The sequence below is a fragment of the Micromys minutus genome, assembly GCF_963924665.1.
Source record: "Micromys minutus genome assembly, chromosome: 3".
In the NCBI taxonomy this organism is placed as follows: Eukaryota; Metazoa; Chordata; class Mammalia; order Rodentia; family Muridae; genus Micromys; species Micromys minutus.
In genome coordinates this window covers 81,228,222-81,250,849 of record NC_137972.1, presented here as the reverse complement: position 1 = coordinate 81,250,849, position 22,628 = coordinate 81,228,222, and the positions used below count along the sequence as shown (strand labels likewise).

The 22,628-nt window shown below is 42.6% G+C and overlaps 2 protein-coding genes across 2 annotated transcripts in view; one reads left to right on the top strand and one right to left on the bottom strand.

Annotated features, from left to right (window-relative positions):
• PDE8A (phosphodiesterase 8A) overlaps positions 1–22,628 on the bottom strand; it is a 112,230-nt gene that overhangs the window by 62,476 nt on the left and 27,126 nt on the right. The gene's annotated exons all lie outside the window — the stretch shown is intronic.
• LOC308418329 (small ubiquitin-related modifier 2-like) lies at positions 19,807–20,136 on the top strand (the record flags this gene model as incomplete). Its single annotated transcript, XM_080913709.1, has 1 exon — positions 19,807–20,136. The coding sequence occupies one exon, from the start codon at positions 19,807–19,809 to the stop codon at positions 20,134–20,136; it is 330 nt and encodes a 109-aa protein (XP_080769835.1).

The window sequence follows — 22,628 nt, the reverse complement described above, 5'->3', positions numbered from 1 at the left end:
TGAGGCCAGGTTGGACTACATAGCAAGATCCTGGCGAAGGAAGAGGGAGAGGGAGAGGGAAAGGGGGAGAAGGGGGGATGAAGGGAGGGGAAGGGGGAAAAAGGGAGGGAAGATAAAGGATATAAGTAATTCTAATGCATTAGAAATGTTTACTCCTGCAACTTTCTCTCCTATCCCTTACCTGCTTTTATTTTTTCTTCTTAGCTCCCAACCACCATTGAAACAGCATGCATTTACTATGCTTCAAACTCAGTACACAGTCAAGGGTAACCCTGAACTTCGGGTTCCTCAGGTGCTCATGTTACCAATGTTAGAGACAGAACAGAGGCTTTTGTGCACATCAGGCAAGCACAACCCATCCCCAAACTCTTACTCTGTGAGTTAAGTTCATTGACTCCACTTCAGCAATGAAGAAACTGAAGTTTAGAGCAGAACAAGCAAGTAACTGGGAAGCAACAATTGCAGGAACAAAACTTAATTTTTTCTGCATTTAATTTCTGTAGTTCTTTCGTGTTCTATAAGGCAAGGTCTAAATCACCTGCTTTAATCTATATCCAGATGAAATAGATCAAGAAATTGGTTAACAGTCCTTGCCATTTAACAAACTGTACCTGAGCATCCATATTGTGCCAAGGGGTTTCCCTAGGCTTTAGAGATCAACAAAGAACATAGAGGACACCTCTACTTAACAACAGGGAGAGCTGTGGTTCAGAGGACCTTGGCTGCTATAATGAATGAGAGGTTGGGGAGGGCCTCCCTGGGACGGTGCTGTGGAAGTGAGATCTGAATGACCAAGTGCCAATGAAGAGTAGCAGAGGAGGACTTATGGAAACCAGGTAAGGGACCCGAAAGAACAAGGGAAGGAGATCATGAGATGAGGCCCTGGGTAAGCAAAAGCCATATCAAACAGAGCTTTGTAAGCCAAGAAACTGCATTTTATTATAAATTCCATGAAAAGCAGCATGATATTATTATAAAGCAGTGATATGGTCTGATCTATTTGTTATTAACTTTTTATGCAATATATTGTTCACATCCTTTATCCTTCCATGGTATAGTCTGACTTAAACAAAATAAAAGTCCTTTTGGTTGTCTGTGGAGAGCAGGCCATGGGAAGGTAAGAAGAGAGAGGAGTGGAGGCCTGGCCCAGCAGCTGCCATGGAGACAGAATAGATTTGGGGGGTGGAGACACTGTAATTAGGACTTGCTGATGAAAATACAGGATCTGAAACCACTGGTTCCTAGACCAAAGATCTCATATCAAAATCAGATCCACCATTCTGCTAGGCATCCTAGTAAATAGTATGAGTTTCCTTGGTCTTTGCCATATCTACCCACAAGATGGCACAAGAACTGTCCTTAGGCAAATCCTAGAGGCTTTCCCAGGACTGGCTCCCATACTTGACAGCCACACCCATCCCCCTATTTTGTTTTTTTCCTCCATTTACCTGTCACCACTTTCCCCCTTAGTCAACTTAAATAGCAAATATTTACTGCAAGCCTTCTATGTCATCTCATTTAAATTCAAAGAACTCCATGGTAGAGTAAAGCCATTCAAGTCCTTCCCCAGAACCCAGTGTTGAGCAAACAAAAGTGCCTGGAGTAACTGAGTTATTTCAAGTCCTCAACACAGTGACTGATAATGAGTAACTGAATGTTGACAGCAAAGCCGTTCTAAGAGTTTGGCTATGAACTACAATTCTATAGGCAAATACACTGTAAGACATTTTATAAATAGTATTTTCCTAGAGAGATAGTTCTTTTATAACACTAAGGAATTAACTTCTAATAAAACCATTAAGTGCATAATGTGGAATATTACACAAAATGGAATCTCATCCTTATATATGTTAATGCATTTGTTATAGAGACAACTAAAGATTTTCCAGAAACATTAAAGTAAAATCAGCTTTGAGAGTAAATGTTTCTAATAAGAATGAACCCATTAATGAAAATTGGAGCAGGGCTACAGAGACGGCATAGCAGTTAAGAGCAATTATTGCCTTGCCGAGGACTCATGTTCAGATATCAGAAAACCACATAATGGCTCACACCATTTATAACTCCAGTTCCAGGGCCTCCAATGCCATCCCCCAACCTCACAGACACCAGGCACACACATGGTGCACAAACATACAGACGGGCAAAGCACCTGTACACATAAAATAAACAAATCTTTAAAAACACACAACAAAATGGGAAGTCTGTTGTAGGATGACCAGATCCCAAGACTGTAAGACTGTAAAAGTGCAAAGCGGTCACTGGATTATGGACCTGCTGACCAAAAAGGAGAATTTACGGGTCCCGCAGAAATGGAAGGTCCTGCTATTTATGGGTTTCTCACCCAGGGAAACAGAACACAGCAGTAATAGATGCTCTGGGTATTGAAGGCGCATACTCCCAACCAGATGTGATGGTGCAAGTGTATAATCACAGCACTTGTGAAGCTGAGACAGGGGGATTGATTCAAGGTCAACTGGGAAACACAGGTGCTTTCAAGGAAACAACAGAAAGAATGGTAACAACAAAAACAAAACACCCCCCCACACACACACCTGTTTCAGGCACATTTATTTACACTTGTCAGTTATGTACATGAACCACTATTGGATCGAGGGTTCTCAGGTCTTACTGTCAGAGGATCTGGTCATCCTACAACAGACTTCCCATACAGCAGTGAGCCTCGTTCACATGTTCTACAGTGGCAGGCTGACCTCCTGATCACCCCTAGCATCCCTGACAGCAAAGGGAAGCCTGGGGTTTTCTAGGCTGGCTAGTAAGACTCAGTGAGACACAAAACAGATTACACTGAGAGCGGCAATCCGCGCAGCAGGCTCATCTACACTCACCACATCTTCCGTAACCCACTCTGACCCTACTGCCCGACAAACTGCATGACTTTTAGGCAATCACTTTCTTACTAAGCTGTTCAGTAGCTTTGAAGAAGTGAGCTAGCAGACACGCAGCTCACTGATCAACAGCACACAGTCCAGTTCTCTGTCATGTGCAGCCACTGCTAGTGGGAGATGCAAAGTGTCATCTTAACATCCTACCTTGGCTCTAGAGGAGAGAATAAATCCTTGAGCAATGGAAGTGTCTTAGCCTTGTTTTGTTGGTTTTCCCCTTGTTGCTTATAGTAAGATTCCACAACAAAAGCAATTTAAGGAAGAAAGGATTCATTTTGGCTCACAGTTCATAGTAACCATGCAGCATGGTGGGGAAGTGGGAGTGGCGGCAGCAGCAGCTTGAAGCAGTTGGTCACACCATGCCTTAGTTACTGTTTCTATTGCTGTGATAAACACCATTAGCAAAAGCAACTTGAAGAGAAAAGGGTTATTTTACCTTACAACTCTCAGGTTGTATTCTATCACTGAGGAAAATCAGGACAGGAGCTCAATGTAGGGACCTGGGGGCAGGAACTAAAGCAGAAGCCACTGGGAACACTGCTGACTGGTTTGTTCCTTGCTCAACTTGCTCTCTTATAACCCTCAGAACCGCCCACAGTGGGCTGGGCCTGGCAATCAATCAAGACAATGCTCAATGGCATTTTGTCAGTTGAGGTCTCCTCTTCTCAGATGACCCTAGCCTGTGCCAAGCTGACAAAGAAGCAGAGCAGGATGCAACACATCCACACCTGGAGGCAGATGCAACACATCCACATCTGGAGGCAGATGCAACACATCTACATCTGGAGGCAGATGCAACACATCCCCATCTGGAGGCAGATGCAACACATCCCCATCTGGAGGCAGGTGCAACACATCCACATCTGGAGGCAGGTGCAACACATCCACATCTGGAGGCAGGTGCAACACATCCACATCTGGAGGCAGATGCAACACATCCACATCTGGAGGCAGATGCAACACATCCACATCTGGAGGCAGATGCAACACATCCACATCTGGAGGCAGGTGCAACACATCCACATCTGGAGGCAGGTGCAAATGTGCTGCTGCTCAAGCTGCCTTTCTCTCTCCATTTATGCAGTGCAGAGATGGAGACAGAGAATGGTGCTCCCTCCTCAATTAACACACCGTGGTCTGACTCTAGATGCTAAGCTGACAGCTGAAGTTAACTGCTATACCAAGTGAACACTTTACATAGTTAGACCTCTGGTAAAACGCCTACAAGATGGTCAGTGGGTAAAAGTGCTCGTTGCCAGGTCTGCCCACCTGAGGTCAGTACCCGGGACCCACGTGATGGATGGAGAGAACAGACCCCTAGATGTTGTCCTCTGACCAACACACATTCACCATGGCATGTGCACACCCACCCACACAAACACACAACTAAATCCATGTAATAACAAAAGTTTAAGTCAGCTTTCCGACTGAATGCTATTTGAAAGTCTCAAAGTTGCAAATGCTCAGTTCAATTCCTTCCTCTTAAACGGTCCAACCTGACTGCAGCCCCCAGCTGAGGCTCTGTCAGTCCCTTCGTCTTCTTCCAGGACAGCTACAGTTTCTCAACAATTGGCCTATGCTGCTTCTAAAGAACAGTATTGGTTTCTCTTTAAAATTTATTTTTTATACTGTTTCTACAACTATTTTGCCTAGTCCTAAATTTCAGTTTTTCATAGAAATATCAAATAAGAAACCATTTGCTTATGTTAGCCTGGAACTTTTGAGTTTCAGAGGAAAAAAAACCTACAAGAAAGAGTGAATGTATACAAAACACACCTAACATCAGCAGAGAAAGTGAGAAGCGCTAGAACAGTGCAGACCTTACGGTGAGAAGGGGGAGCGGGAGCAGGAGTGGACATGAGGCCTGGCCTCCTTACAAAGAACAGCATAGCCTGGGCTCAATGTACAAGGAACCTAAAACTCTCCTTACAGGAGATATGTCTGCCCAGGGCCATTTTCCCCCTTAGTCAAATATAGTCTAGTGTTTATACATGGGGAAAATGAATATTTATAGTATCTAAAGTTTAATACATACTTAACAGAACAGACAGGAAGTCTCAAATATCTCAAATATCCTCGTTAGCAGATCACAGTAGTCATAAGGAATGAAGAGTCAGAAAAGCACGGACTGTCACAGAGGCATGCATCTTATATGGTGGACCCTGCGCCTTGCCTGGGCAGTGGGTGGAGCTGATTGCACGGGGTGGGGTGGAAGAGGGGTGTTGCCAGTGAACTGCCCCAAGGGCGTGAGAGCCTTTGGGCTGACCAGCTCAGACTCCTCTCAGGCCCAAATCCAGGGCTTTGAATTGGTCCACCCCAACATTTACCCCATAGATGAAGTACAAACAGATCCAAAGCAAAAGGATCTCCAGTGAGGTTCCAGTTTTCATATAGAAGCAGAAGCCTCCTACCAGAACAAGTCATTGCAATGTACATTCGCAAGCAAAGAAGTGTGTACTGTGACATACTACAGCTTCCACAGGGAAGGGCAGGGGAGAGGAGGGGAGGGGAGAGGAGAGGAGAGAGAGGGGAGGGGAGGGGAGAAGAGGAGAGGAGAGACCCAGAGAGAGAACAAGGTGAAGAACAATGGGTGAAGACATCACTTTTCATCAGCCTCCGTCTTCATGTGCATTCACATATGCACACACAGAAGTACCTACATATACCACACATATAAACACTTAACATATGCTTTATAAGAACACAGGAAAACAAAGTACTGTACTGAGCACATCAGAATGGGTGCCCACGGGAAACACCAAAGAAAGGGAGTTAAGAATCACAAACAAAGCAAAGTGGCCTTGTGCAAGACTTACAACACCCATCACCTCAGATACTTCTCCATTCTGTAGTAGCACATCCTCTCTCAGTTTCTCTCACATGCGCAGGACTAACGTGTTGCATTAGCTGTTAATACCATGCTGCGTATCAATTCACCAGAACCTACTCACTGCCAAACTAGAACTTGTGCCAAAGTCTCCCTTTCCCTTCCTGCTCCCCCACACAGAGGTCAACACACATCGTTCTATTCTGTACTTCTGAGTTCTGCTTTTTAGATAAAAGTGAGATTTTTAATGGTATTTGTCTATCTTATTTTGCTCAGCATATCTCCCAGGTTCTATGTTATCACAAATGGTAGGATTTCCTGCTTTTTAAGGGCTGAATGATATTTCATTGTGTACACAGAGCACATTCTTTAATCCATCCATCCATCCATTCATTAGTGGGCCCTTCAATGTCTCCACACTTTAGCTACTGTGAAGAATTCTGCAGTGAAGACGGCTGTGCAGCTATCTCTGGCAATCACTAACTCCAGTTGCTTCGGGTAAATATCCAGAAGTGAGGCTGCGGAGTTTCTAACTTCTAGCTTCTGAGGATGCTCCATGTGTTTCCAACGTGCTAGACTACTTTACAAAGTCTTCAACAGTGCATAATCTTTTCCTCCACGTCTTAACTAACACTTGCTACCACTAATCCTTTGGGTAACAGCCAGTCTAATAATAGCTCACTGTGGTTGCATTTCCCTGACAATATGTAAAGGTCTTTTGTTTGTTTTTATTTATTTTGATTTTTTTTTTTTTTGAAGCAGGTTTTCTCTGTGTAGCCCTGACTGTCCTAGAACTCACTATTTAAACAATGCCTCTGCCTCCAGAGTGCTGGGACTGAAGGTGTGGGCCACTACAGTTACTCAGTACCTTTTTGAGAAAGGTCTGCTCAGGTTCTCTGCCTACCTTCTAGTAGGACTGTTTCTTTTCTTGCTATTGAGCAGCCTGAGTTCCCTGAATATTTTAGGTATTAGCACCTTAGCTGATAGGTTATTTATCAGTATTTCTTCCATCCTCCAGGTCATCTCTTCATTCCTTCTGTGCTATAAAGGATATGTAACCAGGCACAAACAAGCAAGCACTAAAGGGAAGGACTGACAATTAGGCTTTAAATTAAGGATTTCATTCATCAAAAGACCCAGTACAGAAAAGGTGGTGAGTCCCAAACGTGAAGAAGATAATCTGAAAAACAGACTAATATCTGAAAAACTGACAAAAGATTCATTTATAAAGGACCCTCGAAGATGAATAAGAAGAAACAATCGCATTAGAGAGTGCCTCAGACAGAGTCAGTAGTTCTATATGAACTGAACCAAATAATGTATTCTCCTTCACCTGAACTAAACTGAGCAAAGACAGTGGGGCTGAATGGAAATCTTAGATTTCCTAAGACATATTCAGCAAGTGTCACTGACTAATGTCTCTATTTTAGAGAGAGCTCTTAAGAGAAAAATGGGAAAAGTATTCGCATCCACAATTTGTCATCTACAAAGAGAAATGAGTTACTTATGCAACCACGACAGTAGAACACTTTGTTTCCATAGAGATTATGACACAACTGATTTAGCCCTTAAATTAGAATATTCCGATTTGAATTGAGAAATGACCTTTTTGTTTAAATGAACAGTGAGTGTGTTCAGTGTGAATAAACGCTCAGTACATCTGGTGACATCATTTCCTCTTTACTTCTCTAACAGTTAGAAATAATACATCTACACAAGCTGGAAAAGGAAATTTATACCCCCAATCTCACAAGTGCCTGAAAATACAGTGAATGACATATTTCTACAGGATGTGCAAGAATACTGCCGGAAAACAGCAGACACAGCACACTGCAATCCCTCTCTGCCGTGCCCATTTCACCTCCTACATGTAAGCATTCTTTCAGAATCTGAAAGCAAGATAAGCTGGTCCCAGCTGTTTCCTCCTCATTAGCACCTGGACCCAACAGAGGATGAACTCATGGGGCACAAAGCACAGAACATCAGAATGTTACATCCCTCAGGGATCCCATACTGCCCTAGCTATAGCCCAGAAGACTAGAATGTGGCAGGACTCCTTGAAGCTTGAATTTCACCTTTCCTAAATCACTTAGAAAATTCCTTGAAGGCCCTGTGGTCTTAGTATAGTACCACAGGCCTGGCATACTCCTGTTTTCTTCCTCTTTCCCCTATTTTCTCCTCAACCTTCAGGTTAAGGGAGACCTCCTAGGCCTGTGGTCTCCACCTTTGTGTTCCCCAGATTGGTCTTCATTTCAGGGGGATTCTGATCACAGATTGTCTTTTTCTCCTACCAAAACAACCTTCTGCCTTATTCTCTGGCACAAAACCAGACCTCAAAGGCCTGTGCTCGCTAGCTACCTGCTGAATTTGAGGCAGGAGAGAAAGTAAGGGGACATGGGAAGGAAAGGAGACTCTAGTCAAAACTTCAAGAAGTCTATGGAGGTGTTTCAGATAAGAATGTTAAACAACAGTGACCCATTCTTACAGTTAACGTTCCCACCTCACTCCTTGCCTAGATGAAACCTGAAACTGTCTGGGAATCCAACCAACAAGAAGATAAACATGCCTTTTGTTTGTTTTTCTGAGATACATGTGCCTGTTTATTTTCAGGTGAAGAGTTAGATCTTAGTTGAATGTTTGACACTGCATAACAACACCTTCAAAGAAAACTTTTGTTTACAATAACAACATCTTGAATTCCCACAACCCTCCAGCTATGGTTTTACCTTACCAGCTGTAATCCTACCCAGCATACATCGGAAACCCCCTATGACCTCAGTTACTGAAGAAGTTCCTTAGCAACCCTTTCAGATGTAATTTTAGCAGCCATTAAAATCATACATGGTCCACATCCTCACTAGCAAGTGGTCTCAGCCATTCTAAAGAGTGTAAGATGGAATCTCAGAATCATTTTGATTTGCATTCTCCTGATGACTAACGACGTAGAACATTTAACTGTTTCTCAGCCATTTGAGATTCTTCTCATGAAAATTTTGTCTAGCTCTGCACCCCATTTTTTAAATTAGGTTATTTGATTTGTTGGTGTCTAATTTCTCGCATTCTTGGATTATATTTTGGACATTAGCCCTCTGTGTGATGTAGGGCTGGTAAAACCTTTTCCTATTCTGTAGGCTGCTGTTTTGTCCTTTAACAGTGTCCTTTGCCTTACAGAAGCTTTTCAGTTTCATGAGGTCCCATTTATCAACTGTTGATGCTGGAGCCGTGTTCTGTGCAGGAAACTGTCTTCTGTACCAGTGCGTTCAAGACTATTCCCCACTTTCCCTCCCATTAGATTTAGTCTGCTTTTACATTGAGGTTTTTAAGCCATTGGACTTGAGTTTTGTGCAGGGTGATAAATATGGATCTATTTGTGCTCTGCATGCAGACCTCCAGTTAGACCAGCACCATTTGTTGCAGATGCTTTCTTTTCTCCTCCATTGCTGGTGGGAGCATGAACTTATACAACCATTTTGGAAATTAATTTGTCAGACCCTCAGAAAATGAGAATAGTTCTACCTCAAGACCTAGCTATACCACTCCTAGGTATACATAACCAAAAGATGCCCTGTTATACCACAAGGACATTTGCTCAACTACGTCCACAGCAGTTTTATTCACAATAGCCAGAAACTGAAAACAATCTAGATGTCTGGATAAAAAAAAAACATGGTACATTTATACAGCTACTAAAACCAAGAGCATCCTGAAATTGGCAGATATTGATGGAACTACACAATATCCTGAGTAAGGTAACCAAATCCAGAAAGACATGAATGGTATGCTCTCACTTATAACGGGGGAGGGGCTGTAAGGTTGGGACTGGTAATAGAGGAGAGGGGGCTGTGATCCGGATGTAAAGTGAATGAATGAATGAATGAATGAATGAATGAATGAATGAATGAATGAATGAATGAATGAAAACTGTAATAAATAAAGTTCAGTTCATAGAAAAATAAAATAAAATCATATATGTTACCATAAAGATAGGTATGCCCTCCTTTACCTTTTCTGTTAATTCCCACATTAACCTATGTTAAAATGTCTTCTTAATAAACCCCAACTCGGGTTTGTACCCTGAAAATCTTTCCTGGCTCTTCTGAGTAAATACCCTGAGAAGACCTTCTCAGAGTTCTACCGCCACCAGCGTGGAGTTGTATCCCAGACTTGCTGCTACTGACAAAATCAATCAATTCTTGAATAAATGAAGTTCCTAATATGTTCCCATGCTTTGAGAATGTTTCTAAATTTATTTTTAATATCTTTATTCATTTATTTAGTGTGTGTGTGTGTGTGTGTACACTAGAGGGCAAGTTGGAGCTGATTCTCTACTCCCACATAGTGGGTCCTGGGGATCAGATTACTGAGGTCATCACCTGAGAGCAAGTGCCTTTACCTGGGAGCCATCTCGCCTGCCCTTTAAAGTTACTATCTAAGAGGAGACACAGAGCCGGTGAGGTGGCTCCACAGACAAAGCTGATAGCTATGCAAACCGGAAGGCCTGCCTGAGCCCAGATGCCCAGCACATCACAGAACCGACCCACGAGCCATGCTCTAGCCAGGACTCACGATGTAGGCGCTGGCTCCATGTGGCGTGCCCGTGCCTGTTCTACACTCACATGCAACAATGTTTAAGACAAGCAATCCTAGACAGGCTATTATAAACCATTCTATTCAATAGTCAATTTCACTATGAACTACTCTATCTCATTCTCAAAAATCTATAAGGAAATGATATAATCTCTTCATCTTTGTTTCAGTTGAGTATTTCCTTGACTTAACCTTGATTTCCCTTAATATTTGAGGTTTACTTGATTAGTTTTTTTATTTTGTTGCAACTTTGGGCATCTTAGCTTTCCATATCAACTGTTTTAGGCAGAAATCATAAAATGTTTGGATTCCTTTTTGAAATTTGTTTTCCATTTAAATTATAGCCTGTAAGTGAAAGACAGTATTGGTTTTGAATATACAGGATTGAAAAGATAAAAACAAAACAATATAGAAACTCAGCCTTCCAATTCAATAAAAGGCACAATTGCCACATCAAATGTTACGTTAATATCACGGTTTTGTAGGAAAACATTTAAAACCAAGATAAGAGCAAAGAACAAATATTTATGAGATTAATAATGAAATATGAATGCATATTATACATACCTAAGATATCTTTAAAAGACAGGGCCTGAGGCTGGGGAGATGTCTCAGTGGCAAAGTACTGGTTGCACAAGGCTGACTGCCAGGGTTCAATCCCTGGGACCTGTAGAAGCTAGATGTAGTGGTGTGCATCTGTAGTGCCAGCACTCCTGTGGTGACACAGAAGGGAGACACAAGATCACCTCCAAACCCCCAGGCCAGCCAGGCCAGCCAGGCCAGCCAAATACAAAGACAGCAGGAGAAAAAAGAGGGACCCTGCTTCAGCAAAGGCAGCAAGAACAAACTCCTGAAGTTGTCCTCTGACCTCCAAATACACACCATGGTACAAATGCACCCAGACTCACATTCACACTCACACACCTACACAACCACACACCCACACGCACTTTCTTTAGAGTTATTTTTATAATACATCAAGCTAAAGTATAAATTTAATGTCTTGGTACTGATTTAATAGCTGTCAAAAATATTCCCGCTTAGGACTTATTAGAAATAAAGAATTCTAGTGGAGAGGTCTGGTGGGGTGGGGAGTGGGGCTGGGAACATCCTAGTGGAGACGAGGTGGGGAAGGAGGTATGGGATGTGCAACAGTCAGAGGGTGGACTGGGAGGGGGATAAAATCTAGAGTGTAAAAAAAATTAAATAAAAGTTTTTAAAAAAGGATTGAACATAGATGGTAGAAATAAATGATAAGCCTAAAAGAAAGTTATAATTGTTCTCAGAAAGGGAACTGAGGCAGACTTCCTATGCAGAAACTGTTTTTATCTACTACATGTTAATTTTGCTAAGCAGTTGTCTGTGAATGGTGGCTGAGGGGATGATGCCCTCCATGGAAGGACACTGAAACAAGGTAAGCACACTAGGCTCAATTATTCCCTGTAGCAGAGGAGGTCTGATAAAAAGACCTCAACTGAGGAGAAAAGGTCTGGATATGTGCATTCATTTTTTTTAACCTTTTAACTTTGACTTGCCCTACTACTTTAAGGCAGAGCAATCACTTGGCAGCATTTGAGCTTTAGTAGGTGGAAGGGCAGAGAACTTCCTACTTCTGAGGTGAGTGTACTTTGACTCACTGGGAGAAAAAAAGAGCTAAGCAGTAAAAAGCAGCAGAGAAAATAATTCTGGAAAAGGTTTTACATCCATGGCCCCTCTAGAGAGTGAACATTCAGGACCCCATATTCAAGTTTGCCTCTATAGTTGGTGGAGTGAATAAACAAAAGTCCTTGAAGGGTTTAAAAATGAATTCTAAGTACTTTCACTACGTCAAACCCGTTCAGGGGGATGGGGGATGGCTCAGCAGTTAATAGCAGTGTCTGCTCTTCCAGAGGATCTGGGTTTGATTCCCAGCACCCACATAGTGGCTCACAACTGTCTGTAACTGCAGTTTTGGGATATCCTGTGTTTTCTCCTGGCCTTCTTTGGTACTTCAAGCATGTGGTACACAGACATGTGTAGGTAGGCAAAACAGCCATTGACATAAAATAAAAATAATAAATCGAAAAAAAAAAAAAAAAACTATTGTGTAGGACTGGTGCTCCTCAACTTTCAAAATCTGAAGAAGTCTCATAACCTTTCTGTGCTGGGTGTGAAACACAGGGCCCTGCACACTAGGCAAGAGCTCTACCACTGGGCTATATCCTCATTTCGTGTTTAATGAAAAGGGGTTGGCTATGCAGCCCAGGATGACTCAGAACTATGCTGATATGACAGGTACACATTCACCACTCTCTCTAACATAGTATTCTAGAATTGTGTTGTAGTCATGTCCTAGGACTGATATAATAAGTTGGTATAAGCTATGTGGTTTTTTTTAAAAGGAATACCATTCTCCTGCAGTTCAGGAGACCTAAATATCCAAGAATCGTAGTGTAACTGGGTATGGGTGGTGTGTGACTTTAATTCCAGTACCTGGGAAGCAGAGGCAGATGGACCTCTCTGAGTTCAAGGCCAGCCTACTTTACAAACCAGTTGAGTTTCAGGCCACCCAGGACTACATAAAACCTTGTCTTTAGGCCCCTAGAAGGGAAATAAAAAGTGCACTCTATGAGGAGGTATGCTATACTACTAGAACTGAATTTTGCTGCATCAAACAGAAATCTGGGGGCATGTGTGGGAATGGATTTAAAGGTGTGAGGTAATGGTCGTCGATGGACCCGAAACTGAATCTAGCTGAGTGTGCCGATGTGGGCCCTCTGAGTGGTGAGTCAGGTTCATCTGGAAGCTCGCACAGCTAAAAAGATGTCAAAAGTTTGGTTAGCTGAAGCATTTGTCAAAAGATGGCCTGTTGAAAGAGAGAGAGACCTGATAGCCTTGGCGTAGTTGCTAAAGGAATGTCAGGGCTCAGGGAAACTGCAATGCTAGGGTGGGCACCGTATGTATCTAGTCCTCCACAACGGGAGGCCAGAGACATGACTGTCATTAATCCCAAGACACAAAATGGTGGGAGGGGCACCAGCACATTTGAAGAGCTTTGTTGTTGCTCTTTTCCTCGTGTCAGACTTAGCATCAGAGATGCTGCTGTTCAGTTAGATGAATTACATACAATAGGTTTGATTGAGCCTCAAAGTAGCAGGAACCAGGTGGCAACGCTGAGCTGCCAAAGGTAAAGTGACCATAGTTATCACAATGGGCAACACAGACAATGTCCACAAAGGCAGGAACCATAACGCAAGCCCAGAGTGGATTTTATGGTGACAACTCATATGGACTTGGTAAAATCATGGTGTTCCTACACGTGAAATAGATAAAGGCCTATTGAATTTTGACTCTCTTTTCCTGAGTCCTGTACCTTCAAGTGTTTGGTCTACTTTCTTTCCTACCCCTGATTCAACCCTTTAGGAACCGCCTGCTTTCTGGCCTGGAATTTCAGACAATCCTCATTTCTTCAAAGTCCGGATTTGCATTTGTTCTCATTTGTCTTCTCATTACTTAGGGTAACTACCCTGGTTGAGGTGAAGAAAGGATGACTTTACTGTTTTCAAATGTTTTTCCATTTTTTTCAACACCAAAACCAAAATGGCCTTATAATATTTTAATATACATCAGTACACACTCACTAAAAGACCTAGATGTGTTTTAGTGTTAAAGCCTGTATTTCTTTTTCCTACCCAGTACATAGAAATCAATTTTTTACTCTTTAAAAAGAGACCCTTGGACTGGAAAGATGGGTCAGCAGTTAGGAGCACTGGCTGTTCTTACAGAGGACCCAAGTTTGGTTCTTAGCACCCACATCCGGCAGCTAGAAGCCCCTTGTAACTTCAGCTGCAGGAGATCTCATATCCTCAGGTCTCAGTGGGCACCTGCACTCATGTACCCATACTCATAAATAGACACAAACACATACACATCATTAAATACAAAATAAAATCTTTTAAGTTTGCAAATACAGATCTAAATTATATATTGTAGAAGCTACATGACATTCAAGAGAACTACCTTTAACCAAGTGTATCATGAGACACTAAAATTTTTAAATTTAAAACTACCATAAACCATGCCTCTTAAAGTTCATGCTTCCCACTTTTTAGACAAAATAAGGGATTTATTTTAGAAGTATTTAGAAATAAAAACAGGCATACATCTTTAAAAGCTAACTAATAATGAGTTCTTTTTTAAAAGTTAGTTTCTAAGACCTTTGTTCCTTGTATAATAAACACACTGTATTATCTTGGTTTCTCATTTACAAAATGGATAAAATTCTAGCAGCAAAATGACCCAAGTCTTCTGTTGTGGATGGAGTATCTCCATGCACTACTGATCAGGAAGAGAGCATAAACAGATGAACTAGCAGGATGGTGTCAAGCAAGAGAATATGTGCAAACCACTTGGAGCCCATGGGTTTTCATCAAACTGTCTCATCCACTCCATGTCTTTAATTAGCAGAAACTCTGAGCTCTACAAACACTCAAGCTCAAAGCTGGTTTTATCTATGCAGAAGAGGAAGGAAGCATCCTGTCCTTGCTCGAAGCAGACAGACCTCAGGAACACTGTTTCAAAGAGACAACTCGTACACAAGAACAAACCTCCAGATGACAAAGGACTGGTGAATTCGAAGGAACAAAAATGGTAAATTAATGTTATTTGCAAAAATATCCAAACAAGCCTTTGAGGGCAGCCTGTAGGTTTAGAACATGCCCCTTACAAAACTGTAGAGCCCTAATTCAGCAAAGAACTCAAGCCGGCTCAGGAATCAGGCACCAGGAATCACCCAGCTGCCACCACCAACACACAGTCTGTAACACCTAAGCATTTATTGTCTCTGAGACTTCCTTACCCAGCCCTAAAAAGAACTGGTGCTACATTCAGTTATTTATTATACTGTATCGCTACATATGCTAAAGCTAAGAGAGAAAGCCAGAAACAATCAAGGTGAGTCTAACGGCAGGCAAGACTCTGTTAAGTATAAAATGGAGAAAGGTTCACACATGCAAAGGCGTGCAGCAGAGGAGAGCAAAGGCAAGTCTCTGACGGCCATATTGGTGCTGCTAACTGAAAACTGTTACAGAAAATGAGAGACAAGTCTTAAGAAGAAAAATCTAGAAGAGTGAAGGCCAGACAGTCTGAGTTCTATCTAGCCTATGGTATCTAGCCTACCAACTAAGAAATGCATAGACTGTCAGCTCAGTTTTAGATAACACAGTATCTTTTATATTTTACAGTTTCTAATCCTTTGATACATAGACTTGCTGTCATAAAGACAATTGTTATTAGCACAGTTACCTATGAGATCATCACTCGCTCATTCACATCCACAGAGCATCTTTTATGCATTAAACCTTGAGTGCTAATATGGAATTAAGAATATGAATCCTATCGTCCAGAAGCTAAACACAGAAGGCTAGACAAATACAAACAGACAATTACAACATTTTATAAATGTTTAACCACAGGAACTTGTACAGAGTGTGACTAAAAAGTGACTGATTAACTCTGCCTATGATGTGGGGGTGGGGGGAACACAAACACATGCAGGCTTTCAGAGTATACCTGTGGAGCTAAACCTTGAAGAAAAAGTATGGCTCTGCCAAGCAGGAAGAGCATGCTAGAAAGAGAAAACATGTACAGACGTATGGGAGAGCAAATTCACCAGGCACGTTCAAGAACAGTAAATGGGAAAGGGTGGCTGAAACGAGGCCGCAGAGGGCCAGATGACAGGGCCTGCAGCAGTGGCAGCACAAGTCTCCTGTTAACCGTGCCTCAGCAGGGTGAGCACTCAAGCACCTGGGTGCAAACACTGAGCTGAAACAACAGTTACAGACCTGGTGGCTCACACACAAGGCTGTGCACTCTAATCAAATAGAGCGAGGGTCACATCTGTTTGTTCGTTTAACATCCTGATTGCAGCCCCCCTCTCCCAGTCCCACCTTCACACCCCCTTCTCCTCTGAAAAGGAAAGCCCCTACCATGGGTACCAACCCACTCTGGCTCATCAAGTCCCAGCAGGACTAGGCACATCCTCTCCCACTGAGGCCAGACAAGGTAGCCAGGATAGGGCAAAGAGATCCAAAAGTAGGCAATGGAGTCAGAGACATCCCCTGCTCCACTTTTAGAGGACCTACATAGAAACCAGGCTGCACATCAGCTACACATGTGTGGGTGACTTAGGTCTGGCCCATTCATGCTCTTTGGTTGGTGGTTCAGTCTCTTTAAGTTCCCATGAGCCCAGGTTAGTTGACTCTGTAGGTCTTGTGGTACATTTGACCCCTTCAAGTCTCACAATCCTATACCCCACTCTTCACAAGACTCCCCAGTTCTGCCTGATGTTTAGCTGTACGTCTTTGCATCCATCAGCTGTTGGATGAAGCCTCTGAGAGGGCAGTTATGCTAGGCTCCTGTCTTGAAACAGAGTATTATTAATTATTCATTGTTAGTTGGTGATCCCCTCAATCTCTGCACTATCCTTATCCCTGAATTTCTTGCAGGCAGAACAAATTTTTGGGTTGAAGGTTTTATGGTTGTATATCTCCATCCCTTCACTAGAAGTCCTCTGTGGTTACAGGAACTGGCCCTATCAGGCTCCATACAGCCGCCACCGCCACCACCGCCACCGCCACCGCCACCACAAGAAGTCTCAGCTAGGGTGATCCCCAAAGACTCTCGGGAGTCTCCTCTGTAGAGAGAATATCATGTGCATTGTATGCATGTTAATTTAAAAATCTGTGGTCTACAGGAAAGTGTTGCAGTAAATATTAAAAAATAAAAAATGACTTAGCTTATCTCTTTATCAGCCCCTTGCCTCACTCCGAGAGCCTGTTTTTAGTACAGAGCCCCACACGCCTCTGTCGCCCGGTCCAAGCTGCCACCCATGTCTCACTCCATTTGCACAACTCCCTTCCCTTGCAGTTTTCCTCCACTTGTTTTCTGCCTCTGTCCCGGTGTGTTTCTCTACCCCCACATCCCACAAACATAACTCTACAGCCCGATAGCTTTTCATACCGGCTTATGTAGTCAATTCTCAATCCACAAACCCTCTACATAGCAAAATTACATCAAATAGACAAAGATACAAACTGCCCTTCTATATGAGATATTAGACCAGTAAAATTCTTAAATATTCATAGCTGTTAACGCCAATTAAGCCCACCTGGATCTAGCTCATCTTTATGGAGGTTCATCTTGGATTCTCTCCTCCGTCTGTCTCCCTCCTCTGACCTCTTCTCTCCACCTCCCTTACCCTGCCCAGTCACTGGCTCCTTTATTTTTCTAATTAAAGTGGGAAGGTTCAGATGAAGTCACCTCATGAGTACTGACTAGGCAGCCCTTCTTGGGGAAGTGAAATTAACATTAAAATACAAACAGCTTCAGGACCATCTACAGGAAAAGATAGAATAGAAGGTGGGGTATCTGAAAGCAGGAAAAATTCTGGAAGTCAGGTGTGAGAGATCTGCTTGGGAAGATTTGAGGAAATGTACTCATAGTATTTGAGCCCAGGTAACCAGCCATGTGGCAAAATGTAGGTTAAAACAAATGGGTTTAGTTATAATCTAGTCAGAGAAGAGCCTAGCTATATGTCCAAGGCATTTGTAAATCTATTTTAAGTCTAATTCTTTCTGGGAGCATGGGGCTGAAAGGAAGAACCAGTCCTAACTTTTCCACACTCTCCTGTCTAGGTCTCTGGCTCATCCCATTGATGTCCCCCACACCAATTTCCCTTCTCTCTCTTAGCCTTCTCACCCCACACCTGTTCCCCACCCCTGTTCCCCTCCCTACATCCTCTCCCACATAGTTCCCTCCCTCCATCTACCTCCGGTGTCTATTTTTTTTTCCTTCTGAGTGAGATTCAAGCATCCTCCCTTGGGCTTTCCTTACTACTTAGCTTATGTGAGCCTATGGATTGTAGCATGTCATGTAGTTGAGAGCTAATAACACTTATCAGTGGGTTCATACCAGGCATGTCTTTCCATTATCTGGGTTACCTCACTCAGGATGATGTTTTCTCATTCCATCCATTTCCCTGCCAACTTCATGATGTCCTTGTTTTTAATAGCTGAATTCCATTGCATAAATGAACTACATTTTCTTTATCCAGTTTTAAACATCTAGGTTGTTTCCAGTTTCTAGTTATTACAAATAAAGCTGCTATAAACATAGTTGGGCAAAGGTCCCTGTGGTATGGTAGAGTAGTATCTTTTGGGTATATGCCCAGGAGTGGTATAGCTGGGTCTTAAGGTAGAGTCACAATCCTCATCCCCCACAAAAGGAAACAGAGACTGCCTAGGAACAGAGAGGCAAGTAAGGCTAAGTCTGTGGAGACAAGATAAAACCACACTACAAATTCAAGGAGCTAAAGATATTCCAAGCAGGGAACAAACTAAGAGAACCAGGGTTGTTTTCTAGTATTTCTACAACTTCACAGAAGGAAGGAGAGCTATGAGGGAATTCACCTGCATACCTTCTACACACCCCATTATCAGCAGACTCTCTTGCCCTAAGCCCTCCCTTGAAGGCAGGACACTACCAGATCCACATGCTCATCCCTTCCCTGGAGCATCGTAGGCAGTGAGAGCTGCTGGGGCTGTGGTGCTTTAATAGGCAATGTCTTCTTTCCTGTCTAATGAAGTTGAGTGTGCTTTCCTGCCTGTCAGACACCGTCATGTGAGTATGTGAGCTGCTGCCTCACAGCCAAGCAAAGAGAAGCTACTCTAGGGCTGTGGAACGTACTGTCCTTAATCTTTCCTCAGGATTGCTTATTAGGTAATGAAACTAAGCAGCTGTTTAATAGTGAGTGTTCTTACAACTGGAGCTCTGGCTGTCTAGCTCTCAGGGCTGGGCAATGACAAGATGGGCAGCTTCAAAGGCCCTGGCAAAGCCTCGGCAAGTGAACTAACTATACAGTGCAGTCAGGCACCAAGAGACTGTCTCACAGTTAATGAGCTTGTGCTACTAATGTACTCTCAATTTCACTAAAACTTGCGCACACACAGGGAAATGAAAAAGTGAATAAATGAAATTAAAATGCTATACATTTGTAAAAGAGGTGAATGACCATAAACTGGATTAAATACAGAAAAGCCCTTGGCTAAAAATAATAAAGTAAAAGAGCCAATATCTCTGTAAATGTGTGAATAGCATTGTAAAATTTAAGTTATTAACACTAGGGTAGCACACACCTATAATCCCAACACTTAAGAGAAACATGCTTCAGGGCCAACCTGGGCTAACATAGTAGAAGGGGAAAAAATGAAAGGGAGATTTAAAGGCGGGGTGCAGAAGGAAGAAAAGGCAGAGGAGGGAAGAAGCGAGGCTCAAGAGGAAGGAGTAATCTAAGGAGTGTAGAGTGACTCTTACCATGGGGAAAGGGAATAAGAAAGGCAACACAAATAGAGAAGTAGCTTCTGCCGCTCCCGGTGCTGCCTGTTTGTACCTTCAGTGTGGACCTGGTGCCTCTTTGGTGAAGCAGCAGCTGAGACCCTGGCGTTTGCCATGGTCGACAAGAAACCCAAGGAAGGAGTCAAGACTGAGGACAACAACCATATTAATCTGAAGGAGGTGGAACAGGATGGTCCTGTGGCGCAGTTTAAGGCTAAGAGGCACACACCACTTAGTAAACTAATGAAAGCCTATTGTGAACGGCAGGATTTGTCAATGTGGCAGATCAGATTCCGGTTTGATGGGCAACCAATCAACGAAACGGACACACCTGCACAGCTGGAAATGGAGGGTGAAGACACGATCGATGTGTTCCAGCAGCAGACAGGAGCCTGCTACTTTATCCAGAATTTTGTTATAGACCAAGAATACATTCTCAGTTAGAAAGCCGAAATTAGGTCCCGCCACATCCTGACTACTACAGTATAGTTTTCTCTCTTCTTTCATCTCCCTGTCCCCATTCCATTACTATACATAAAATAACTGGTGTATGTGCATCTATGTGCACAGCATATTGCTCTTTTTCTCTTTTCCTTTTTTAAACTAAATGGCTGATGTTCTCTTTTGGTTGACATCAGATGGAGACGGTCTGAGGAAAGCACGGGTTCTGTGAAAATACCCCCTTTCCCATTAGTGGCTCAGTCAACCCTTCTCTTCATATTCCAGGAAGTTATTTTGCTCTCACCGCTTTAACAAAAGAACCCAACAACACAAAATCCTTGCATACCTTGTTCGGTTGGAGAATTTTAATGTTTTTCATTTATCTTTGTAAAACCAAGGACAATTTTATAACTTTTTTGTATGTAACTGTTACATGTAGGGCAATCTGTCTTTAAGTAGGGATAAATTACTCTTGAACAAAATGATCCTAGATGGTTTTCCCTTCAAGTCAAGCATCTTGTTGCTTAAATAAACTTCTTGTTTAAAAAAATAAGAAGAAAAGTAACCCCCTAACCATAGCCTATATTGACTTATTGAGCTAATATCTTGTAATAGAAAAGCTACTTTAAGAATCCTGGTTTGGAAGGAACTCCTTCTATATATAGGTAAAGTAAGAACATTAACAAAAGATGACTCAGTCTATAAAGTACTTGTGATGGGAGCCTAAGGACACTACTAGTTCAAATCCCCAGCACCCATGTAAAAATCTGGGCTTAGTAAAGGATTCATAATCTCCAAGTAAGAGAGGCAGAGCTAGAAGGATTCCTGGGGCTGGCTGGACAATTGGTAAGATCCTGCTTCAGTGAGAGACCCTGTCTCAGAGGGAGAAACAGGTGGCAATCTATAAGAAAGATGCCTGATACTGACCTCTGGTCTCATACAAACATGAACACACTCAGATTTGCACGCATACACACGTGCGCGTGCACACACGAGCAAGCACACACACACACACACACAGAGAGAGAGAGAGAGAGAGAGAGAGAGAGAGAGAGAGAGAGAGAGAAGAGAGAAGAGAGAAGAGAGAAGAGAGAGAGAATTTCAGCTTTAGCTTTACAAACATTGACAAAACTTGAGCCATCGTTTATGGCTAGGACGCCAGAACTGTCTTTTCCAGAGCAGCTCTGCTTATTCTGCACTCAGTCTGATACACATTTTTATTCTTTACATTCCTTTCAATAGGCTATTTTCTACCATTATCAATTTGGCGAACTCTAATTTACCTGAGTATTTACTGAGTTTAAACCTATCAAAGTTGCTACATTCCAAAGAAGACAGAAGAAATCTGTAAGATACAATGTTTCCTTTGTTGGCTGGCAGTAGCCCAGGTAGGCTGACTTTGAACTGAAGAGGGCCCTCAGCTTCAGTCTCCCTCTGCTGGGACTTCAGATTTGAGCCACCATTGCTGGCTAAGATTTGCTTATGCTACTAAGTAAACACTTCAGAGCAGAAGGAACATCTTCCCTGTACACTGAGTGTGAGGACAGCAGGTGGTGTGCACGCAGGGTATGAAGGGAAAGGTGTCAAAGACAAGGACATAGTCCACACAAATGGCACAGGTTAGCAGCAAAGAATGGGTCTTGTTTGACTTTCTCTGTTCAACTGGGACAGGATAGAAACAACACCTTGGGCAGACTGCAAAGAGGGACAGTGGCAAAGAGCAACTTTGCATTGAACACAAACCTTCTTAAATGTCCACTCACTAGTTCAGCAGTTCAAGTTCCACAAGCATCCAAAAAGGATCAAACTTTGCACCATGTACATATTATATATTTAAAAGCTAAAATATTTAGGAACAACTGCAGTATGAACTAAAGAGTTATGTGGATGTTTACAACAGCACTGTTTATATTCCATCCCATCCCAGTCAGAATGGCAGCCATTAAGAAAGCAATAACTGTGGACACCCCTTCCCCCAAAAAGAACCCTTGTGTACTTGCTAACAGGGGTGTAAGCTAATCCAGACACTACAGTGACCATATGGAGTTTCCTCGAAAACAATAAAAGTGGACCTACAATGACTTGGATAGATCATTTTTCAGTCAGCGTACCACAGAGATAACCTGCACATCTCAATTCCAGCACTGCTCACAAGAGCTAAAGCATGAGTCCAACCTGTGTCCTTCAACAGAGAATAAAGAAACTATGGCATAGCTATGCAACAGAATTTTTTTTCCAGCTATGAAGAATGCAGTTTTGGCCAGGCATAAAAACAAACACCTCTAATACCAGCACCTGGGTAGCAGAGGCAGGCAGATCTCTTGAGTTGGAAACTAGCCTGGTTTATAGAGCAAGTTCCAGGCCTACATAGTAATGTCTCATCTCAAAAACACAGAAGAAAACAAAGCAACAAGCAGTACGTCCTCTTCATTTCAGTTGCTTACTCTTTCAGGAAACTGCCAAAGATTAGACTTAATTTCTAGTGAAGTTCTGAC